General features: G+C 43.1%; 2 protein-coding genes across 8 annotated transcripts; both read right to left on the minus strand.

The window, feature by feature from the left end:
- Positions 1-7,286: 7,286 nt before the first annotated feature.
- Positions 7,287-10,752, minus strand: sigirr (single immunoglobulin and toll-interleukin 1 receptor (TIR) domain). Of its 4 annotated transcripts, none has more exons than XM_088379589.1 (11): positions 10,627-10,752; positions 10,470-10,557; positions 9,599-9,874; positions 9,308-9,515; positions 9,112-9,239; positions 8,684-8,824; positions 8,474-8,617; positions 8,232-8,334; positions 7,999-8,149; positions 7,751-7,928; positions 7,287-7,573 (listed from the first exon to the last, which is right to left on the minus strand). In XM_088379589.1, the coding sequence occupies exons 2-11, from the start codon at positions 10,534-10,536 to the stop codon at positions 7,401-7,403; spliced, it is 1,569 nt and encodes a 522-aa protein (XP_088235715.1). In that variant the 5' UTR covers positions 10,537-10,557; positions 10,627-10,752; the 3' UTR covers positions 7,287-7,400. The 4 variants fall into 4 exon arrangements, 3 of the variants coding, with proteins under 3 accessions (XP_088235715.1, XP_088235713.1, XP_088235714.1); XM_088379587.1 differs by having other exon boundaries at positions 9,599-9,924; XM_088379588.1 differs by having other exon boundaries at positions 10,470-10,729.
- A 429-nt stretch (positions 10,753-11,181) lies between these two features.
- LOC148396060 (anoctamin-9) lies at positions 11,182-21,814 on the minus strand. 4 transcript variants are annotated; one of them, XM_088379522.1, is made up of 24 exons: positions 21,428-21,811; positions 19,799-19,873; positions 18,905-19,027; positions 18,693-18,829; positions 18,494-18,543; positions 18,357-18,415; positions 17,473-17,552; positions 16,931-17,065; positions 16,763-16,856; positions 16,623-16,683; positions 15,699-15,781; positions 15,495-15,599; positions 15,259-15,423; positions 15,143-15,179; positions 14,066-14,177; positions 13,924-13,981; positions 13,760-13,857; positions 13,473-13,669; positions 13,233-13,385; positions 12,699-12,846; positions 12,498-12,620; positions 12,336-12,429; positions 12,125-12,237; positions 11,182-11,991 (listed from the first exon to the last, which is right to left on the minus strand). In XM_088379522.1, the coding sequence occupies exons 1-24, from the start codon at positions 21,446-21,448 to the stop codon at positions 11,967-11,969; spliced, it is 2,346 nt and encodes a 781-aa protein (XP_088235648.1). In that variant the 5' UTR covers positions 21,449-21,811; the 3' UTR covers positions 11,182-11,966. The 4 variants fall into 4 exon arrangements, 3 of the variants coding, with proteins under 3 accessions (XP_088235648.1, XP_088235647.1, XP_088235646.1); XM_088379521.1 differs by having other exon boundaries at positions 18,905-19,033; XM_088379520.1 differs by having other exon boundaries at positions 13,760-13,981; positions 18,905-19,033; positions 21,428-21,813.
- Positions 21,815-24,508: the final 2,694 nt, after the last annotated feature.

Genomic DNA, 24,508 nt, shown 5'->3' on the forward strand with positions numbered 1-24,508 from the left:
CACACACACACAGTTTTTTTTTTTTCTTTCTTTTTTTATAAATCAAATAATCAAAAATCATGGTCAAAGCTTCACGGAAAGTGAAAAGTGCCGCACCCACCCTCACCCCCACTTTCTGATTGGCTGTTGGATCTGTGACGTCACTTGGACACTCCATTAGGTACACCGCCATTTTCAAGTGTACCTAATAACAGGCCATTTTATTAGGGAAATATCATGGTCAAAGGTCACAGGTGTCAAGCTCTAGTCCTCAGGGCCACATTCCAACATGTTTTCCAAGATTCCCTCGTTAAGTGCACTTGCGTGAAAAGTTTGAGCTCCTGCAGAATGTGAAAATGAACAAAATCTTTTCACGCAGGTGTGTTTAACGAGGGTAACTTGGAAAACATATTGGAATGCGGCCCCTCGAGGACTGGAAATCGACACCCTTGGTTTAAGTGAAAAGTGCCACACCCGCCCTCACCCCCACTTTCTGATTGGCTGGTTGATCTGTGACGTCATACGGACACTCCTTTCAGTACTCCGCCATTTTCTGGCGTACCCAGCTCAGTGGCCTAGTAGTAGAGTGTCCGCCCTGAGACTGGAAGGTTGTGGGTTCAAACCCTGGCCGGGTCATACCAAAGACTCTAAAAATGGGACCCATTGCCTCCCTGCTTGGCACTCAGCATTAAGGGTTGGAATTGGGGGTTAGATCACCAAATGATTCCCGAGCGCGGCACCGCTGCTGCTCACTGCTCCCCTCTCCCCCAGGGGATGGATCAAAATCACATGGGGATGGGTTAAATGCAGAGGACAAATTTCACCACACCCAGATGTGTGTGTGACGATGATCATTGGGACTTTAACTTTAACTAATAACAGGCCACTTCATTAGGGAAAAATCATGGCCAAAGCTGAACTGAAAGTGAAAAGTGCCACACCTGCCCTCACCCCCACCTCCTGATTGGCTGGTTGATCTGTGACGTCACACGGACACTCCATTAAGTACACAACAATTTTCAGGTGTACCTAATAACTTTATGCATTTTTTGTACGTGTGGTTGATCTGTGACGTCACACGGACACTCCATTAAGTACACAACAATTTTCAGGTGTACCTAATAACTTTATGCATTTTTTGTACGTGTCAAGAATGTGTATTTGACTACTTGCTCTTTATTTTGGGGGACACCAACACATATTACACAACGTAAAACACATATACATATTGTCATATAAAGCAGTTAACCAAAAGTCAGATTTTTGTTTTCATGCCCAAAAAAGTAAAAACAAGGAATAAAACACCAGACAAGTTTTAACAGGTTTTAATGTTTATCAAAATAATAATAATAATAATAATAATAATAATAATAATAATAATAATAATAATAATAACAATAATAATTAAAGTAAATTTCAAACCAGCAATCTAATGTGAAATTGCAGTAGATATATTGGATAATAATATTTAGGCGTATTTATACATACAAGTTATTTTAAGTGTTATGAAATAAAGATTGCCCAAAGAGAAGCATATCTCCCAGTTTTTGCATGATGGCGCATCCCTTCATGCATTAAAGTCAGCCGTTAGCTTGGAGAAGACGTGCATAAAAGGAGTGGTGTTTCAGTGAGTGGTTCTCTCTTTCCTTGGCAAATCGTAAATCTACATTCTGGCTTACATAGTTCACGCCAGGAGGGAGACGCAACACGTTCACTGACTGATCCGTTGATGCACGGGAAGAAGGCAAGTTCACCCATTGACTCGTTCGCGAACGGGAAAATCCGGATTCGTTCCCTCACTGATCCGTTCTCCGCGATGAACTGGAAATGCAAATCACTCACTCACTGACTCGTTCACTCACAGATTCGTTCGTTGGTGAACGGGAAATGCAATTCAATTCAATTCAAGTCAAGCTCACCCAAGCCCCTTATGATGAAAAACATAAATGGACTTTGTTTTCCCTCGCCCGGACGTCGGTCACCGGGGCCTCCCTCTGGAGCCAGGCCTGGAGGCGGGGCTCGAAGGCGAGCGTCTGGTGGCCGGGCCTTCGCCCATGGGGCCCGGCCGGGCATAGCCCGAAATGGAAACGTGGGTCCCCCTTCCCATGGGCTCACCACCTGTGGGAGGGGCCGAAGGGGTCGGGTGCAATGTGAGCTGGGCGGCAGCCAAAGGCAGGGACCTTGGCGGTCTGATCCCCAGCTGCAGAAGCTGGCTCTTGGGACATGGAATGTCACCTCTCTGGCTGGAAAGGAGCCCGAGTTGGTGTGCGAGGCAGAAAGATTCCGACTAGATATAGTCGGACTAGCCTCCACACACAGTTTGGGTTCCGGTACAAGCCCTCTCGAGAGGGGCTGGACTCTCTTCCACTCTGGAGTTGCCCACGGTGAGAGGCGTCGAGCAGGTGTGGGTATACTTATTGCCCCCCGGCTGGGCGCCTGCACATTGGGGTTCACCCCGGTGAACGAGAGGGTAGCCTCCCTCCGCCTTCGGGTGGGGGGACGCGTCCTGACTGTTGTTTGTGTCTATGCACCAAACAGCAGCTCAGAGTACCCACCCTTCTTGGGGTCCCTGGAGGAAGTGCTGGAGAGCGCTCCTTCTGGGGACTCTATCGTTCTACTGGGTGACTTCAATGCTCACGTGAGCAATGACAGTGAGACCTGGAAGGGCGTGATTGGGAGGAACGGCCCCCCTGATCTGAACCCGAGCGGTGTTCTATTGTTGGACTTCTGTGCTCGACACGGATTTTCAATAATGAACACCATGTTCAAACATAAGGGTGTCCATGTGTGCACTTGGCACCAGGACACCCTAGGCCGCAGTTCGATGATCGACTTTATAGTCGTGTCATCGGATTTGCGGCCGCATGTTTTGGACACTCGGGTGAAGAGAGGGGCGGAGCTGTCAACTGATCACCACCTGGTGGTGGGTTGGCTCCGATGGTGGGGGAAGATGCCGGTCCGACCTGGCAGACCCAAACGCTCTGTGAGGGTCTGCTGGGAACGTCTGGCAGAATCTCTTGTCAGGAAGAGCTTCAACTCCCACCTCTGGCAGAGCTTTTCCCACGTCCCGGGGGAGGCGGGGGACATTGAGTCTGAGTGGACCATGTTCCGCGCCTCCATTGTTGAGGCGGCCGACCGGAGCTGTGGCCGTAAGGTCGTTGGTGCCTGTCGTGGCGGCAATCCCTGAACCCGCTGGTGGACACCGGTGGTAAGGGATGCCGTCAAGCTGAAGAAGGAGTCCTATCGGGCCGTTTTGGCCTGCGGGACTCCGGAGGCAGCTGACAGGTACCGGATGGCCAAGCGGAACGCGGCTTCGGCGGTTGCTGAGGCAAAAACCCGGGCGTGGGAGGAATTCGGTGAGGCCATGGAGAATGACTTTCGGACGGCTTCGAGGAAATTCTGGTCCACCATCCGGCGTCTCAGGAGGGGGAAGCAGTGCAACGTCAACACTGTTTACAGTGGGGATGGCGTGCTGCTGACCTCGACTCGGGACGTCGTGAGTCGGTGGGGAGAATACTTCGAAGACCTCCTCAATTCCACCTACACGCCTTCCATTGAGGAAGCAGGGCCTGGAGACTCTGAGGCGGATTCTCCAATCTCTGGGGTCGAAGTCACTGAGGTAGTCAAAAAACTCCTCGGTGGCAAGGCCCCGGGGGTGGATGAGATCCGCCCGGAGTTCTTAAAGGCTCTGGATGTTGTGGGGCTGTCATGGCTGACACGCCTCTACAACGTTGCGTGGACATCGGGGACAGTGCCTCTGGATTGGCAGACTGGGGTGGTGGTTCCCCTCTTTAAGAAGGGGGACCGGAGGGTGTGTTCCAATTACAGGGGAATCACACTCCTCAGCCTCCCTGGTAAGGTCTATTCAGGGGTGCTGGAGAGGAGGGTCCGTCGGGAGGTCGAACCTCGGATTCAGGAGGAGCAGTGTGGCTTTTGTCCTGGCCGTGGAACAGTGGACCAGCTCTACACCCTCGGTAGGATCCTCGAGGGTGCATGGGAGTTCGCGCAACCAGTCCACATGTGTTTTGTGGACTTGGAGAAGGCGTTCGACCGTGTCCCTCGGGAGGTTCTGTGGAGGGTGCTTCGGGAGTACGGGGTGCCGAGCCAACTGATAAGGGCGGTTCGGTCCCTGTATCACTGATGCCAGAGTCTGGTCCGCATTTCCGGCAGTAAGACGGATTCGTTCCCAGTGAGGGTTGGACTCCGCCAAGGTTGCCCTTTGTCACCGATTCTGTTCATAATTTTTATGGACAGAATTTCTAGGCGCAGCCGAGGTGTTGAGGGGGTCCGGTTTGGGGACCTCAGCATCGCGTCTCTGCTTTTTGCAGATGACGTGGTGCTGTTGGCTTCTTCAGGCCGTGATCTCCAGCTCTCGCTGGAACGATTCGCAGCCGAGTGTGAAGCGGTCGGGATGAGGGTCAGCACCTCCAAATCCGAGTCCATGGTCCTCGATCGGAAAAGGGTGGAATGCCCTCTCCGGATCGGGGATGAGATCCTGCCCCAAGTGGAGGAGTTCAAGTATCTTGGAGTCTTGTTCACGAGTGAGGGGAGGATGGAGCGTGAGATCGACAGGCGGATCGGTGCAGCGTCGGCAGTAATGCGGACCCTGTACCGGTCCGTTGTGGTGAAGAGAGAGCTGAGCCAAAAGGCAAAGCTCTCAATTTACCGGTCGATTTACGCTCCTACCCTCACCTATGGTCACGAGCTATGGGTCATGACCGAAAGAACGAGATCTCGGATACAAGCGGCCGAAATGAGTTTTCTCCGCAGGATGTCCGGGCTCTCCCTTAGAGATAGGGTGAGAAGCTCGGTCATCCGGGAGAGACTCGGAGTAGAGTCGCTACTCCTCCACGTTGAGAGGAGCCAGATGAGGTGGCTCGGGCATCTTATCAGGATGCCTCCTGGACGCCTCCCTGCGGAGGTGTTCCGGGCATGTCCCACCGGTAGGAGACCCCGGGGACGACCCAGGACGCGCTGGAGAGACTATGTCTCTCAGCTGGCCTGGGAATGCCTTGGGATCCCCCGGGATGAGCTGGATGAAGTGGCTGGAGAGAGGGAAGTCTGGGAGTCCCTCCTAAAGCTGCTGCCCCCGCGACCTGACCCCGGATAAGCGGAAGAAGATGGATGGATGGATGGAAGTCAAGTCAAGTCAAGTCAAGTCAAGTCAAGTTTATTTGTATAGCCCTAAATCACAGTCTCAAAGGGCTTCACATGGAAAAAAATTGACAATTATTCTCAAAGCATCCCCTGATCTTAAGCTCACAAAAGGGCAAGGAAAAACTCAAAAAAAAACAACCAGGGGAAAATGAGAAACCTTGAGAAGGGACCACAGATGGAAGGATCCCCCTTTCATGATCACCAGGTTGTAATGGATGCAGAGAGGGCACAAGTAATACATAATATGAAAATCAATGAAAAAATGGATGTCAGAGGTGCCCTCGATTGTCCTGGCAGTGTCTTCAAGAAGGTTGAGCTGCAGTCTCCTCATCTTGAATTGGTCTCCGAGAATCCAGCTAGCCGCTATCAGCTTTTGCGCCACCTAACCCCCTCCCCAGCCAGGGACAAAAACAAACTCCAGCCGAATCGGCCACTACAAGTTAGTTAAAGGCCATCTCATAGAGATGTGTCTTTAAACGTGTCTTAAATGTTTCTACTGAGGTAGCAGTTCTAATATCCATTGGTAGGGCATTCCAAAGCTCTGGAGCCTGAATAGAGAATGCTCTAGAACCTGCAGACATTTTCTTGGCCCTCGGTGTAACTAAAATACTAGCGTTTTGCGAACGAAGGTTACGAGACGGAACATAAGGAACGACTAGGTCGACGAGATATGAAGGCACTAAGCCATGCAGTGATTTATAGGTTAGTAGAAGAACCTTGAAGTCACATCTTAAATGAACGGGGAGCCAATGTAAGTTGGCTAATATTGGGGTAATGTGATCAAATTTTCTTGGCCGCGAGAGCAGCCTCGCAGCAGCATTTTGTACTAACTGTAGACTTTTGATGAGGGACTTAGGAAGACCAGAGAATAATACATTACAGTAGTCCAGGCGCGACGTGACGAACACATGTATAATAGTTTCCACATCCCCGGTCGAGAGGATCGGACGAATCTTAGCAATATTACGAAGGTGAAAAAACGCAATTCTGGTTATATTCTTAATGTGTTTTTGAGAGGTGAGCGTTTGGTCAAATATTACCCCGAGATTAGTTACAGTATCACTCTGAGTGATAGTATGGTTATCCATAGTTATAGTGGTTTCCTTAAATAAGTGTTGATAACGAGTAGGACCAATTATCAACATCTCAGTTTTATCTGGGTTAAGACGAAGGAAGTTGAGAGACATCCATTGCTTGATCTCCGCAAGGCACGCCTCAAGATTACAACAGTCCCGCGGATCTGTCATCGATAACGGCATATATAATTGAGTGTCATCCGCGCAGCATTGAAAACTATTATATTTACGTATTATGTCCCCATGCGGAATCATATAAATATTAAATAGAATCGGTCCGAGTACCGATCCTTGTGGGACACCACACGTAACATTATAGTAGAGCTCAGAGGACGTATAGCCATGGACCACTCGGTGCGTCCTGTCTGATAGATAGGAATAGAACCAGCCTAGTGCTGACCCTGAAATACCAACACAACTTTTAAGACGCCCTAATAAAATATCAAAGTCTCCAGTGTCTAAGAGCACTAAGATCGAGTAGTAACAATACAGACGACGTATTTAAATCCATAGCTATGAGATCATCAGTCACTTTAGCAAGTGCTGTCTCTGTGGAATGATTAGCTCTAAAACCAGACTGAAAAGAGTCATATCGATTATTAACGACCATGTAATCAATAAGCTCGTTCGTGAAAGGGAAGTTACGTCATTTTCTTCTTCGTTTTGTTTTACATCAAGGTAGTTTCAGCTTCATTGCGCATTACCGACACCTACTGGCTGAAGTCATATGAATTGAAAAAAGAACGAATCACTTTAGGAAGTGATTCGTTCACTCTCGTTCACTCAAAATATTCGTTCTTTTGAACGACTTGTTCACTCACGAGCCAACACTAGCTTGCAATCCCGCTCGGTTAAAGGTTGTGTTTATCTCGCAAACTGAAGCTGTGCCTAGCAGCGATGTTCTGACTTTTGTACTTTGCACTTGTTATGCTCACGGCTGTCTGTTTGTACTTTAAGTCTTAGCTGTCAAGAGTCTGCCCTCTGCTGGGCACAAAGCAACATTTTCAATAGTGGGAAGCTCAGTGCCATAAATGAAAATGGCACATACTGCTTTCGAAACACAGAGTCAATAAATGGAAAGGACCACGAGGTACATTGTGATTTCAAACAAATACACAAAAATGACACGGGACAATTACAGCTAGACTTCCTAATTGTGTTCATCAGAGGTAAGTGTGTGTGCGGGGGTCAGATGTCCTCCTTCGTGACCAGGCAGTAAAAGTCTGAGCGGGCTCCGTAGTTGCGTGCTCCCAAGTCCGACACGTCTATGTCTGGGTTTGTGGGTCCTCGCTCGCTACTGGATACAACTGGGAGGACCGGGGCCTTCGAGGTCATAGCTTTGTGTATGGGGAGACGCACTCCTGCAAGACCAAGAAACAACACTTACATGTCATGTTCATTGACTGGAGGTATCAAATATTAAATTGTGAAAATATTAATCTTGTGATAAGTTAATTAAAAAATAAATAAATATTTAAAATGCTTTCATCATACTTCCTTTTTGTTTATCCTATCAAATATAATTTTATGACTCTTACCAAGGTCCCCAGCGGGGTCTGTGTCAGAGCGGCAGTCCAGATAGTCAGGGTCAAGGGTCAGCATGGGGTCTTTGTCATCCTGTAGGATGGTTTGGGGGTCCCCCGCCGCCTCGTTGCGGAAGACGACCCTGCAAGGCATGGCCAAGGCCAGCTCCTTCCAGAATGCGGAGGAGGGAGTCTGTGGACAGGAGGACAGGCATCTGACATTTTTTTTTCTTGTCATTATTCAGCCACTTGCGCTTTCTTACCACAGAGTTGTGCCTCCATGTGAGTATGGTGAGACAGTGTTGGTGCTCACTAAGCTGCTGCTTGATTTCAGGCCTCATGCGCTTCAGCTGACCCTCCAGTATGATGACGATGGGCTGCCGGCACAGCTCCAACAAGTGCAGCAGGCCCTGTCTGAGAAAACACACACATACATGCAGGGTGCAACATATGATACATCACTTACACACGTATGGACTCATTCTGAAGTCCTGACCTGAAGTTGTTGGAGCACCAGTCCTGCTCCAGGTATGCGTGAGACATCAACACGATGAGACGTCGGGAGCGACTAATGTTCATTAAAAGCTCTGCCGAAGGTTCTTTAATTGGAGGTGCATTGACGGGCAGATGTGAGACAAGGAAACGCACACACGGGTTCAATAAATGAAAATCTAAAATTTTCTTTCTCTGGGTTATTTTTGGTATGATGACTTATTATATATGTTGAGTTTGACTTACCCAAGCCAGGCATGATGTCGTTCTCATTGAGATGCACCTTGTGTGCGTGTTTATTCTCCAGGTGAGGTTTGAGAATAAAATTGACAAACTTCCTGTCGTAGTCATTGTTCACGTAGGAGATGTAGGCGTCGTACAACTTGCCATCTGACCAAAACACAACGTGTGTCAAGTTGTCAATGTCCTCAGACGTGGGGCAGTCTTAGCACTCACCGCTTATCTCGTAGTCCCCGTAAGAGTCGCGGTACCACAGTTTGATGTTCAGGTGGCACTTGGAGTAGATGACAGCAGCCACAGCCAAGAAGAGGAGGAGGACTAAGGCCCCGGTGACGGCAGCAGTGTGGCTTGGGCTGCCTAAGGATTGCAAAAAAATAACAAAAAAAACCCCAAACAGATTAGAAATCAATGAAATAACTAAAATGGCTGCGCTACCAGGCTTTGGATTTTTTTCATCATGAAAGTGAATTTCATTTGTAGTAAGTTGTAGCATAGCGATAGTAGAGGTAGTCAAGCAAGTTAACAGCCTCGTTTTAAAGTGATAGATTTCATGTTATAAGATATAGCGCACATTAAAACGTGAGAAGTTTGACTTCCGCATTCATCAAAATGACTAAAATACAAAATCATGTGGAGGTTTTTACTTGATTTCTGTAGGTTGAAGTTGGAAGAAGAGTTCCTCACTGCGCAGCTGTACTGTCCAAAGTCTTCTAACTCCTGAAGCTGGACCACCAGCACGCTGCTCACCACCAGCTGACCTCCAGCTTGAAACCTAGCAAGAAAACAAACGGTCACATTCCCCTTGGTCACACACACACTGTGAAAGTTGCTTCCACTCACCATGAGGAGGTGTTTTGCAAAATCAAGGAGCTGTTGCCCAAGGGACGGCCATCTTTGGTCCAGTGCAGCGAGGCGTCACATTGTTCGTCAGTCGGGTTCCAGGAGAGTAGGGCGGTGCAATTCAGATCCACGGCGGATCCCACCTGCCCCCAGAGGCTGCTCTGAACCTCATTAGAAGAAAACGTTGGAGCCTTGGAGCATTCTAAAGCTGCACAAACAAGAGCAATAAACAACTCTATACGGGTAATTGTAATCGTTCAGATTTACATGTGAGGCGAATGTGGAGCTCACCTTTAACGATTAGGCGCACCGTGAACGAAGATGTGCTGTTTCCAGGCTGCAAACAGGTGTAGTTCCCTCCGCTTTCGAAAGAGATGTTTGAAAACTCCAGGTAGTAATTTCCCTGCTGGGCACTGAGCTGCTGACAGTCCTTCAGCCAAGCCACCTGGGGCCGAGAGTCTCCCTGGGCTTGAGGAAATGGCTCCAAGGAGCAGTTGAGCCGGTATGGGGGGTCCTGTTGTCCCGCATTGAGTATGCGTTCTTCAAAACGGTCCTCATCAACACAAGCTTCATGTTGATTTGCAAACACAGGAGAGTTACACGCTGAATTTTCTTTGCTAAGAGGCAAACACAGCGATGCTGGAGATCAGGGTTAGAGTAGCAGTTTCAATTACTGTTTGTATTTGTTTTTTAAAAATTAGATGGGAAGACGACACTGACAACTTATCGCATAATAAGAACACAGCACCACCAACTTTGAGGTGTCACTGATTGCGGACCAGTTGGACGGGCTATCTTGCGCATGCGCACATTCAATGTGCGACGTGACCAAACCTACTAAATAACCGGCACGACTGGCCCTGGCTGATTGGTCATAGATTGTTTTGTTTTGGCCTCTTTGTGCTTTCTGTTAGATAATTCACACACAAAATACCACTCATCCGAGTCCAAAGTCTAAATCTGGTCCTCTGTTACCAGGCAACAGCACGTGACTGCGAGACAGCTAGCTTGACACCATATAGATAGCCAATTGAACAGCCCTAATTACATTACTTTTAATTACGAACGTAGACATAAATAACACGGTGTATGATAATTTAAGCCTAAACCTCTCCCCACTCCAACTTAAGTAAACAAAATGTGTTATTTAGGGCATCCTTACCAAGCGAGAGGACAGAGTTGGTCCACAAAAACGAGGTCACCAAAATACATACGAGAAAAAAGACCATGTCGTCCGTTGTCCTTTCCCGCTTACAAAAAATGGAGAAACTTTTAAATTCCAGCACTTTTGTTTGTTTGCTACGAAATGGTAACTTTACCGAAAGCGTACAGAAGTACGGATCGAGTCAACAGCGCAGCCGTCCGACACCTGCACCTGGAGAGACCTCTTGCTATTGGCTGTGCCTTGTCACGTGGTCTTAGCCACGCATATCACCTGCTTTCCATAATAGGAAGTATAGTATTGTAGTTGAAATCTGGTCTGAGCTCAACCTACACATTTTATACATGAAGTCAATTGAAAAAGTACGCATGCACAGTAAAACAGTAGTAGTTGTAGTGGTTGACCCAATAATGACTAAAAATAACTATTAAATGAGCTGTTTAGAAAAATGCGAGCCTGATCAGCTTCAATACACAGCACTGCGTAAATAAAAGTGAAACTAAATATACAGTAAACCACTAACATTCACAATAAACATACATTTATGACAGCATCAATCAAATATATTATTCACTCCAACCTTTAACTTCAATGATGATATTACAAAAAGTATTGTTAAAGCTCTGACAAATATTATCCCTCTCAATGATTAATTTAATCATTGATTTTTCACACTCCAAGTTATGAAAGAAATGTGCCAACAAATCACACGTTATTTTAACCAATAATTATTTATTCATTGTTGAGAAATCAGCCTTTTAATTCTTGGAGTGTTGAAGTGCAAACACTGTTTGCTGATTACTTAAGTGCTCACCATAACCACAGGAAAATCTTTATTTTGGTCAGGGTCAAAAAGAGACTGTATCCAAATAACACTGACAAACAATTGTAAACATTGTGTACAATTATATAAAAACCTCAGGCAGAAGTAGATTTACATGCATTTGTTGTCAAAAATGTAATTAGGTATACTTTTTTTTTAACAATTGCCACACAAGACAACCATATATTTTGGTGAGGAGGTGATATTTTTGTTTTATATTTACTATAAAAATTACGATGCAAAACATTTCTAAGCCCTCTCTTAGTCTCTCGGCAATAATGGTGATCACCACAATGCTTTTCACGATATAAGGCAACATTGTAATACAATCAGAACAAACTGGGGGACCAAGAGTATAAATTGTCATCAGGCGAGGACCACAAATAAAAGTCACCATTAAAAAAAACATTGAGTGCATTCTGACAATAGAATACCAATAATCTCATTGAAGACGACAGCACAATGAGTAACTTGTACACTTATTTGGTCCACGAATATGCCTGTTGGGAATCCACACAGCCATTATACAGACAGACAGACAGTCGGAGCCCTCTATCTGAACACTTGAAGATGATTCATGGCTTGGAAGTTGACCCAACTCAATTCTGATTTTTGGGACACTTTGAATGCACAAGGCAACTGTGGGTTCACATTCCATTTGCTCCAGCAAAATGTCAGCGCTGGCTTTCTTCAAATGACCTGTGGAGAATTAAATTGGTCTTTACATTTAGAAACTCTCTCAGGATTGTGAATCATAGTAAGGATTGACGGATTTAGACATTTTTATGTTGAACTTTGAAAAAAAAATAAGAATCAGAACTCAGTATCTCACTTGAGCTCTTCTTTTAGTCTTTCGAATTTATCATAGAGACTGTCGTTCTTGACCTGCATAGGCGCTTCCGGTACAAACCAGGCTGCGATAAATTTGCATATGACCACAATGTGCTGCAAATAGAAATGACATCAGTTTCTCAAGGAATGACAAATACAATATATTGTCGTTGTAATTAGGTTAGTGATAAACGCATTTGCTGGAAGCTTACCTCAAACAGAATAACAAATGCGAAGCGCACGGCTAAAATAAGCCAGAACTGCGGTGTAAGGTTATAGTCCTCGTTGTTTCTGTAGTCTTTATAGCTGTGAAAAATAAAGTGGACTGAATTCTGAAAATGTCTTCCTTGTGGGAGTGACAACTGTTAACCAACCTGCAGGAAGTGACATTCGCTCCATTGGGAGTCACCATCTGAAGAGGCGAAAACTCCTTGCGGATTTCTGGGTTATACGTAGAGACAGTGGATAGAGTATTGTTTATGTAGCCGACCATGCAACTTAGGGAGAAAGAAAAGAAAGACAAATATATTGAGCGGGGCATAGCAGAATGTTGGGATTTGTTTTTGGATGCTCACTCAATATCGGTTGTAGTGCCGTTGGCGCAAGGTCCGTAGATAAAACGGTACACCAGTCGAGGGATGAAGTCTGAGGACACGCCGATGACCAGCCCGTTTGCGATGACGGCTAAGACCCCGATCGCTTCCAACAAATCGATCCACACACCTGAGCAAAAGCAAATATTTCAACAACTCCATCATAACTTATCCAAACAGCATTTAAAGTTCGACTCCACGGGAGTATTTTGAGTCACACATTTGCAGTTTTTGTATTGACCCCTACTCAGAGGTTCATTGCGCAAAACTGCCCTCAAAAGTTTGACATCAAATACCACCTAAAAATAAGAACAAAACTGGAAGTGGAACTTATTGCAGAAACAAAAATCCAAAACCTACATTTGTTTCACTTCTGATTATAAAACAATGGAAAGAGGCAGAGTCATGTTGTTTCCTGGTAAAAGGAGAAAGTCTATTCTTACACAATCTCTAATGAATGCTCTAAAATGACACCTAATGTAAAAAGAGGAGCTGTTGCTTCTCCATCCTACTCACCAATATCATTGGTCTTCTTAGGAATCAATCTGCGCTCCAGGGTGACCATCTTAATGGCATCCAGACGAATCTCAATGATGTTATTGATGAGGGCCAGAAGTGGAGCGAGAGGAAACGCTGCCACAAATATGGTGGTGAAGCTGAACTGGATCACTGCATGGAGGGAAAACAAACATACATTAAGCAAAGCAGCCATTTAACTATATCTATTTATTTATTTAAATTCACGATGAGATGTACCCATTTCTAGAAACTCCTTGAAGAGGCTGAAGGAGTCCACATCATTGAGTCGGTAGTTGTTGAGCCAGTCTCGCATCTTGCAGTTATCGCACAGCTCGGCTCCGAGTTTCACCTGAGCTTCGTCTTTTCGGTAGCAGTTGCCGCATTGCCTCTGAAGCTTGCGAGTTCTTCTCCGCTTCAGCCACTTGCCAAACCACCTGATGCCAGCAGGAGGAAAGGCAGACTATTTTGGACGCATTGTAGGGAGAGCGTGTTTTGTATAATACATGCGATTGCTTCATACGTACGGGCCGGTGAACTCAAAGACATTGCTAATGGTTTGCTTGAGGACCATTATGATGGCCATTTGGATGAAGAGATCTGTGAGACACCCGCTGGGATGACACTGGATGGATGGATTGAAAACGGTAAGGTGAAAAGGAAAAATTTGAACTGTAATACGCTTACTCACCTCTTCTAATCTCCATTTACTTGCGATACGGACATAATGACCGGGATGACCATTTATCCTGGTTATTTAAGATGAGTCATCATCAGTCATTAGAATTGTGTAGTTTAAAACAATCAATTGTGTTCATTGCGGAGTTTCTTACCTGCCGAGAAAAAAGGCAACGTAGAAGAGCGACGAGAAATAGGTGAAGAACTGGAAGGTGAACATCTTGACGGTGAAACTCCTCTCCGTGGTAGCAAACGATCTGGTTTTCTCTGTCAGAGACATCATTCTTATCAGCAATAAGGTTCATTTAGAATTGTGTGTGTGTGTGTTGGGGGGGGGGGGGGGGGAGAGACAGACCCCCTACCCAGCAACGATAGTGACTGTCATCTATGGTCCGTTTCCATGCCGAATACATTTAGGGGTGTTTTTAAATAAACTTGCAATTCGTCAAGCAGCCTCTCATTGTCATCATTGAGCTTTGTTTTGGGAGGTCACCTGCTGTTTCATGTGACTCTATGTGGTGGCCCAGTTCCAAAGTTCATTCAAAGTTAGTCACCTAATTGTTTGTTTGTGACCACACCTTGATACCATCGCGACACTTTGCTTTCTCTAAGAACCCAGACGCTAACGTAACATAGAAAAAAAAAAGTGTTGCCTTTCCAAGCTACTAGTTTAATTCAAAAAGTGAACAGTGAATGTTTGAATCTGGGCCAGAGGGCTCTTGGACTATTGGATCCACATTCTGGTGCCAGGATGCTCTGCTGTAAATTATCAGCGTGCAGTTTCTTGTTTGACTGACAGCATCGCTACGTGGGCAGATACCAGACAACTCAAAAAGTGTTTTTCTGACTTGAGCAGTTTCCAAATTTCAGATCAGAAGGATCACTTTACGGTTATATCCAGCTAATTTTCATTTATGGTTTGCAAATTGCTTATTGTATGGGATCATGTGAATAAAGATTTGCATTGTTTTGCATTTTGCGTGTGTGATTGTGTCTTTTGGATGCTCTCTGGAGGAATGTGTGTAATCCAGATTTGGCTCGCCTTCAGCTCTTCAAACCAGTTTGAACTGTCAATCAAATAGAAGCAACTTTTCAAATCTGGAAAATAATTAGGTGTAGAATAATAATAATACATACTTTGGTGTTTTATTGATATTTGTCACAGCAGCACCATTCATTTGGGCTTTAGACTATATAAACAAATAGAATTGCATTTTGAAAAAAATATTTACCTAATTCACAGAGTTTCATAGCCACACTCCTGTTGACCTGCAAGCACAAAGACGTGATCAACCTTACAAAAGACGCTACTCAAAGAAGACAAGGACGTAATTAGGCCTTTTTGTACCCGAGTCATGACGGTGATAATCAGGTAATGAAGAACGGCTCCAAGCATCATGGCTATGCTGTTGGAGTGCGTGGTCATGAACTCCCATGACCCCTCGGCCAATTGCACCGCTGCGATCACCCTGAACACCACTAGCGCGTGCGTCAGGCCGATGATAACCAATATCTGTGAAAACACATTATTTAGTACCGTTCAATGGGACATTTGGATTTTTTCAGCGAAGAAAAAGTAGCTACCATAATAATAACACAAATTAAAACCAGCGTGCTGCGCAGATAGGAGTGCTTGAATTTCTTGGGAGCAGTGTTAGCATTGTTGACAATGTGCAAGATGAGTTCCTCCTAAGTAAAAAAAGACACATACAAAGAGAAAGAAACAGCACGGAGAGTAAGCCTAGAGCTAAAGATGCCGTTCCTTTCAAAAAAGATGATCGATCGTACCTCCTCCTCACACCAATCGGACACCTTCCATTCACACACAAAGGAAGTCCGATGTCGTTTCCAGAACTCTAAAAATAGCGTGGCTGTAAAAAGAAAAGAAAATGTGCAAAATTAATTAACAAGCCTTGAATGAACCTAGTAGCATACTTCTGCCCGTTAAAATAATAATATTATAATTTGTTAAATTAGATTCCAGTGGGTTACAACCATGTTAAGGAAAATATTTGTTATCACTTCAAACAGGATAGTCCAAAGTGCAAAGAAGATAAGTTATGTTCATCCGCGCCTCCACTTTTATACCCCCACTTGATTCTTTATCTTTTTATCTCTTTTATGTACAGTCATGTCGGGCCTTTGTCACTTTGTAAGACTGTACTTCCTCCCAATGGTGTACTCTTCACAAGGTTGTTCAAATAATGTTAAACCAACATCATTGGCTGAATCAATATTGTACCGCTTAACTACACAGGATGCATCTGGAAAAATCGTGAACAAAAACACTAAAAAAAAAAAAAAAAAAAAAAAAAAGATTCTCTGCTGGATTCGATACTCTTCTAATATTTGTTCCATGAAATTGTCTTCATTTGATTCCAAGAATCTTCATTTCGGAGTATTTCTCTCACTGATGTTACATTATTTTTCTGTCCATTCAGACTTCAACCTTGATGTGTTGCCATGACAATCTAAACTGACCAGAGTCTTCACAATCAGACGGCTTGTGTAACTTGACCTATATTAGCTACGAGACTGTATTTTTTTTTCCCAATTAGATCTCAAATTTGTCTCACGGTGGCTCCCTTGGTGGCCCAGAACAATGAAAGCATCTTTTCATCCTATGATTGCCTTTGTGTATCTTCTGTCTACATGTGTTGCTGCACCATTGCATTCAAATATCTTCCTTATAACGTTGGCTAGTTTACTTACCCCAAACAGCCATGACCATGGCAAATAACACCGTGCCTTCATTGTCAAACAGGAGACTCACCTGTGAACATGTGAAACAAACAGTAAGACTAAAGAAAAAAAAAAAAAAAACACATTGGGAAACTGATGCAGCAACCAACCTTGGCATAAGTGCACGTGTCAGACAACAGCCACACTTTGCATCTCCTGTCACAAAGAGGGCACATGACTACATCGATGTCGCAGACCTCCTTTCTGCAAGACAACAAACATTTGGGTTGGTCGTAAAGGCTCGTTAAAGCTGCTGCCATCTAAGGATCAAATCTCACATGAGGGGCGACGTGTTGAAAAAGGCGACGCCATAGAGGAAGACGACAACCCCGATGAGAGCAGGAACGACAAGCATGTACGTGTACCAGCCAAGCCACAAGTAGTACAAGGCCACCTTCTCTCCAAAATAGTTCCTGTAAACACAACACGGTATCTTTAAGCTCACACATGAACTTCCTCGCATTAAATCCAGGCCTGTTTAAATGAACACCAAGCTGATATGCACACATAAATTCTAATGTAAAAATGGCAGCAAGTGGGAAGATTCAAATAAAGTGAAACTGTAGTAAATCAAGAGATGCCATTTTGTGAACTTTTACATGCTATTTTTAACAAAGTGAACCCACAGAACACAACTCCAACCCTCCCAGACATTTAGCAATTTGTTTTTAATAATGACTTCAAACAAGGTGTGTGTCATATGAGTCACGTCACGTGTGAAGGATGACAATCTCACTATATCATATAAACAATATGGCCGCAAAGGCTTGATGTGTGGACAAGAAAACAGAAACGTTTGAAGAGGTGTTGCAATGCCAACCTGACAGCAGTGATGGGTTGCCCTTGGAAACAAGCGGTCCATCGAGCCCAGCTCTCCGTCAGCTCTCGCTGTTTCTTTTTCTGCGGAGGTAAAGCGAATCAGCGTCATCAAGGGAACGAGAGCACACAGTGAGGATGGATGGCATCATCTCAAAACACTGCATAAGACTGTTCATAACGTGGCAATAACGTTAAGGACATCTTGGATGACAAAGACGGAGGACCCCCCAAATCACAGTAATAATATTAATAATAATAATCACAATAATAATAATAATAAAGATAATAATAATAATAATTCAGCAATGCAACTATCACGTGTCATTTTGCTTCCGCTTTCCCACCAATGAATCTCGTGAAAGGAAAAACCTGCTGACATGAAGAGGCGCAGGCTTGAAGAAATCAAACCCTCTCACTTGAATGCTTGGATGAGTCACCGGCATGAGACGTCACTTAATGACTCACATGCAGTCGGTGAACTTCAATAACACCGGTTTTATTGTTTGCAAAGACCTTTGCGGAGTTGTGTTACACATTTCTCGAGAAGAATGTAAAACACTTTGGTGACCTGTGATGTGCTGATATTTAACAGTTGCTAACAGTGTTACAAGCTCTCCTGTTCTGTTGTGTTTAATTGGACCGTTTATGTGACCGGTTGCTCTTTTCACACACTTTCCTTCTTTCTTTTCAGTCAACAGCAAGTGGCAAAATGGCTGCCCCCCTGAGATGGATAAAAACGGGTGAATTTTGCTGCATAACTCATATTCCACAAATGCAATATTAATCAGAATGCCGTGTTTAAACTAGCGGGGACACATGCAAGATATTATTTTAAAGAAACATGTCCGACCAGTTAAATCAATGACAGCATAATGAACTCGTTACCTCATGCAGGCAAAACTTTGCCTCGAAAACCTTCGTCTTCATCAGAACTCGCAGACCCTCTGGCAGGATCAATAGAGCTGTCAAATGAGCTTTCTCCATTTTCAAAGAGGATTGGCAGTATGTTAAAAGCATCTTACCTCCTGAACTGATAGGTGTGTGGTGCAAGATAAAGTGGACAACCCTTATCCTGAATGAAAGAGAAACGGCCATTGTTTACAAAAACATTGAATAGGAATTCAATGCACAATGTTGCGTTGTGATTTTAGGTGATGAGGTGACCATGAAGAATGTCTTCTTGCTTTTCTCAATTTATTTCTTCAATTATTTCCGTTTTACCTGGTGCTGAGAGGCAGATTGTTCTGGTCTGAGCTCCAGTTACAGGTGTCAGATACTTTGAGCAGATATCTGTACTTCTCAAAAATCTCAATCGGAGCTTGTACGCCAAAGAAAACCAAGTCATCGTTTAGAATTTTCTGTTGAACGAAAAGATGAATTATGTTACTTAAGTGTTACATGCGGAAAGAATTGTTTAATATCTTCCCACTCACTGTGACTTTAAATTTCTTCTTTTTCAGCTGCTCAATGAATTCATTTTGCTTCTTGATGGACTCTCGATCCAGGTACTCTCTTGATTTGGCAACCAGGACGTAGTCGTATGAGAGTGAGTTGTACTGTAGCTCAAAAACAGTGGAACAATAATTTGACCATTGACATGCAACAGAAACACATAATATGACAACAATCGGCAAGTTGTTCTTTCTGCTGATGTGGGTAGGGCTGTCATTGATGAATATTTTTAGAATTGATTGTTCTATTGATGATTCAACTCATAAATCGAATAATTTGGATACAATTAATTTTGTTAGTCTATTAAAAATATTTTTCCATAATTTATGTTTATTAACCAATTATTTTTGCTTATTTGGTATTTGTGATTAAAAAATAACTAAACAGTTAAGCAGTAGCACTCAAGATGTTTGCAGATGTCTTATTTTGATTAAGAATGGCTCTATTATTCCATTATCAAAATATGAGGAGAGTAATTTGATATTAATTTAATAATTTAATTTAATTCAATCTTTTGTAGATTAATCAATTAATTTTGACATCAATAGAAGTGAGCTCCAGTACAAAAACTGTATCCAAAAAGAGCAAATGGGTTTTGATTGAGATTGTCAATCAATAATTTAGCAATTAGAATTGGCAGTGGTACATACGTAAATGCTGATTGTTTACCACATAGCCAAATACTGTAATCAAACCATTATCATTTTTGGAAAGGCAGAAAGTTTTTGAAGTGAATCCAACCGTCGCTGTATAATGGTCAAATTAAATTCTCGATGCCTCTTATTAAGTAAATTGAAACAGATTGGCAAAAGATGTTTTAATGGTACCTACGTAGCACTGCTTTGTTATTGTTGTTAACACATTTTATAACTTACCAAATGAGGAAGTGACATCTGCTCATTGCCATTCTCTTGTACAACTCCCATTAACTCCAGTAGCTCTATGCTGGACTATTGAACACACACAACAAAAACAACAACAAGCAATGCATTATTTTGTTGCTGAACGATTCCAACATGGCAACGACTGAAACATCTCAGTTAAAGGAATAACACTCGGGTTGCTGATAAAAATCAGATAGAAGGATCAGTATTGACGTAGAAAAGAATCCAGTTAAATGCTCATGTGGGTGTGTGAGCGCGTGTGTTTGTGGGGGAAAGAGTAGGCCTGCTGTTTATCACCCCTCCGCGGTTATTCTGACTCACCGCTGTCAGCGGACGAGGTTAATCTAATGTGACCGGGGAGCATGTGGTGGCATGTACGTTCTCAATGTCACGCTGTTTTATTCACAGATGCATTTGGCACAAAACTGCGTGTGGCAGGCTGTGATTGTGTATCAACATGATAACAACATAATGACACTACATTGGCTATACGCAAACCCCACAGCGATCACATGCAACATATTGAACGTGACCATTTGAATCGGTGGGCTTGTGGATAGTAGGGTTGAGCAATTTATCAAATTCATAAACTGGCCTTCACATTAGGCTAACCTAGAAAACACCCAAAAATATCTATAATTGTTTTTGTAATACAGATTCATTTATTGGTTGTGTTTGTTAAAAATACATAATGTTTAGTGATTTACAAAATAAACAATTGAGCAATGTCACACGAGCCAATTAATTGATTAACATGACACCTTTAGTGTATACTTCCACTACATTGTTTCAATTGTTAGATTTCTAAAAAAAAAAAAAAAGAGTCAAATTGTGGTATATGTGTTCTAGGTCAAATTAATGGTGAAGAAATCTTGGGTGTCACATTTTATATTTCGAAATCCTGAAATTTGAATAGTGGTTTTATATCCAAAGAATGTGCATGCGAGTTAACTGCACAATATTGTCCCTTTTTTTTTTTTTTTTAAACCGCTATTTTATTACATTTCATAGTTGCAGTGTGAATAGCAACAAACGCTTTCACTGTTTTGATCTTCAGGGAAGTCTTCAAATCATTGACACAGTACATGCATCATAAAAGCTGTTAAACAGGAATTAGGTGTCAGTATTGACAAATGAAACTGTGACCTGGAATGTTCACAATTGTTAACCTGGGATTTCCAGGTCACATTAATGCTCCGTTTTAATCGACATCATCACGGAGGTATTCATTTAATGTTTATACTCATAGTTGGAGTGGTGGAGAAATGCAAAGTAGAACCATACCGAGAAGAAAAACTTTATATGGATAAATGTGGTAAACAAAAATGTTGACAAAAGCCTTTTGGTGTTAAACAATGCAGTTATACACCCACAGCAATCTATTCACGGTGTCAATCAAAAGTGAATCTTTCAAAGGGAGGACAGTTGAATGCTTTTCTCGAGTTGGAGCTACATCTGATGATGATGTGAGGCCATTCCAGTTAGTACTTTGACCACTGGCCATATTGTGAGATGGTGTCATGTTAACATGCATGCATGTGTTTGCCGAATGTGGTGACATACATTTAGTAAAGTAACGTAATTTTTAAAATTATAAAATCCCTAAGAATGATTTCTTACCTGCCTCTTGTGTCCTGACATGATCGGCAGCGCGCAGACGGATTAAAAAAACAAACAAAAAAACAAGGAAAATAGAAGTGACTCTCCTCGGCGGTGATTCCACGTCCTTCCGTAGCCTGCTCTGAGCTCCTGCGATCAGCCAGGTAACTTCCGTAGTCCTCCTACGCAAAAAAACGTGTCGTTGTTGTTGCAAAGAATGTAGGAGCGACTCCACCTGTTGTTGACGCCGTCACGACCAGCTTCTTCCTTTCTTTCGCTTCGCTGAGAGCAGCGAGCGATGTAAACACATGAGCCACGAACGTGGGGTGTTAGCTTCATGCAGACCAAGCTTTCTTTCTGGTGGAGGTAGATCCTCCTCAGGTACGATGGAATTAATTTGTTGCCGCCTCCTCAAGTGATGCATAGTGGCTTGTGCTGACCGCTAGGTGGCAGCAAATGCAATTATTTAAATCAGGGCTGGGCACGCTTGAATACGAAAGGGTTATTTGGACATTTTAAACGGACTAATTAGTCGTGTCTGTCTGTCTTATAGATTTATACTTCGTGTAGTGAGAGAGACACACACAAGGGCAGCGAGCTATGACTCTTACGGAAAGCTTGCTACAATTTTAATTTCCTTTCAAAATTAACCATTAAAATAAAAAGTGGTCATAAAAATGATAACCAAATACCTGGACAATTATGTAATTATACTGCATGGGATGATAGTGAATGTTTTGAACCTGCATTGAAAAAGGAAAATGTATTATCAAAAATGAAATAATCAGAGCATTTACGTCATACATCTGTTTAGGAAGTGTGTCTATATATGGACCCCCTTTAACACTGATGATCAATTGTGCCCCCCCTCTAACATTTAAATTGCCCATTGGTGACCTAAGCTTGATGTTTTATTTTAAATGTCAATAAATCTGTTCCTGTTTACACAAAACACATGTGGTTGTGGTGTTAGGGCCCTGAACTCGCTACCCCCTTCTGCGTAGCGTGCGGCACTGTTGCGCTATTTTCGGGAATGTCTGCTGTACGCGCACTTGCTCCTTTTTTTTCTGCTCCTCTTATTTATTTATTTATTGTTGTGTTATTTATTCATTATTTATTCAGCACGCTTTTGTTATACTTGTTTACTTGTTTGTCTGTTGTGAGCCATGTCTTGTCACCGTGGGAGGGGGGAACAAAATTTCGGTTTCTTTGTGTGTCTTTGGCATGTGGAGAAATTGACAATAAAGCTGACTTTGACTTTGGTTTGCTTTGCATTTTGTTTCCTACCCTTAGATGAACCAAAGCTATGCATCAAACTGTGACTTGTGTCCAATCGTTTGCTTCCCTTCTTGCATATGCCTTTACCATTATAACTGTCGTCCACCCTCCCTGAGTTTAGCTAAATGTATCTTCCAATTAAAATAAATGTGACACCCAGCGCTAAAGCCTTCAAATTTCTTGGATTACACTGGAAACTTCCAGCTCCAGCAGTTTTTCTGTTGATTTGAGGTCACTCCGTGACCTTGATAAGCTTCTTCCTGAGCTGCTCCTTTATTGTCTGGCAGTATGGTTTGGGTCATTGTGCCCTTTGCTATAAAGCAGCCCTAAAACATGTTTCCTCATCCAAAACTAACTGTGGGAATGGTGTTCCAAACATGACAAGACGAGTTGATGCCAAAAAACTTTGGGCACATCTAACCACAGCACTTTCTCCAGAGCTGTATCATTTAAATGTTCACTGGTGAACATAAGGCGGGCCTCCACATGTGCCTGCAAGATTGCATGGCGATCAAATTTGGGAGTATTTGGACACATGACATAATTTTCCACAGCGGCCATCTCAGTACTGGTCACAGAGGGGATATCATACGTTTATCAGTAGTTTTCATTTAACTCGACACACAAATGAAGCATTTGGACAAAGTGTGTCCATCTTAAAATTTCCACTTTCAACTTGTATTTACTGTAAGCGATATACTAAATTACATACTGTATATTCCAATATTACAGTTCATCGGATCAAAATCAAAGGTGGTCCTGCTTGTCTTGTCATTACTGGCAACTGTTTACCATTGGACATTGGCAGTGCACACCCAAGAAGCGCCACATGTTGCAGAGAACGGACAATATGAGACTGAAGAAAAAGTGGTTAGGGGAAATGAGTAGCTGTATTTCTGTGCATGCTGCCACACCCCGCAGTGCAGCCCAACGTAATTACACGAGTACAGGATGATGGAGGCCACATGAAGGACAGCAAGAAGGCTCGGACACTAAATTTAAATTCATGGGCGATGGCAAGGGAGAGGCTTTCCTGAACTGGAGGACAGGGTGCAGAGTGGAATTGAGGTTAAACGCTGTGAACTGCAGCAGAGAATATAAAAATGTCACAAAACGTTGCTTGTTACACTTTAGTTGTATTTCCTCATTTATTACATTTTTGGAGTCATACTCGGCAGCCATGTTCAGGGCAGCAGATATACTCCATTGCAATTACTTAATAAGGCTGGTGTAAACCTTTCCTGACTGTAACCTTATCATCCAATTATAATTCAGTGTGAAGTGCTTTGAGGGCCTTAGTGTGCGGAAAAGCGGTATGCAAGTGACATATTTATCATTTAAAACACCAAGAAACGTTTCTCAATTGTATTTCATCCAATGAAGGTGATTCCTTGTTTTTGTCAAATGACAACAGCACTATGCTTCCTGGGGTCTTTTATATTGTAATACTGTGATAAATGCGCATTTTACATTAGCAAAATCTAATGACAAGTAAAAGTAAAGTACCAAGTAAAAATGTCAGAACAAAATTGACATTTTAAACATTTCATTTGATCATACTGACTCACTTTCATCCCTGTCTTGTATTGTATTGTCATACCATTTGTATAAAAACAGATAAAAGACAACGTAAAATAACAAATACTTTTGTAGTTAAAGCGACCAATTCCAACACACGATTGGCTGGCATATGTGACGTCACATCGTTCAATCAAAGTTTTTGAAACAACGAATGGGGAAAAGAAAAAAGAAAAAACAATGTGAGTGGGCGTGACAACGCAATATCATAGGGCAAACCAAGTTAATAAACAAAACACGTAGTTG

This window comes from Syngnathus floridae, chromosome 6 (genome assembly GCF_059516105.1).
Source record: "Syngnathus floridae isolate MCC-2025c chromosome 6, RoL_Sflo_1.0, whole genome shotgun sequence".
Taxonomy (NCBI): domain Eukaryota; kingdom Metazoa; phylum Chordata; class Actinopteri; order Syngnathiformes; family Syngnathidae; genus Syngnathus; species Syngnathus floridae.

Coding starts and splice junctions, on each gene's coding strand:
- sigirr (XM_088379587.1), bottom strand. CDS start 10,519: ATGTATTTTGGTGACCTCGTTTTTGTGGACCAACTCTGTCCTCTCGCT. Junction 9,925..10,469: donor CAACTCTGTCCTCTCGCTTG/GTAAGGATGCCC, acceptor TTTGCCTCTTAG/CAAAGAAAATTCAGCGTGTA. Junction 9,240..9,307: donor TTGCAAAACACCTCCTCATG/GTGAGTGGAAGC, acceptor TTTTCTTGCTAG/GTTTCAAGCTGGAGGTCAGC.
- LOC148396060 (XM_088379520.1), bottom strand. CDS start 21,448: ATGTCAGGACACAAGAGGCAG. Junction 15,782..16,622: donor CATGGTCATGGCTGTTTGGG/GTAAGTAAACTA, acceptor TTCTTTTTACAG/CCACGCTATTTTTAGAGTTC. Junction 12,430..12,497: donor GCGAATGTCACTTCCTGCAG/GTTGGTTAACAG, acceptor TATTTTTCACAG/CTATAAAGACTACAGAAACA.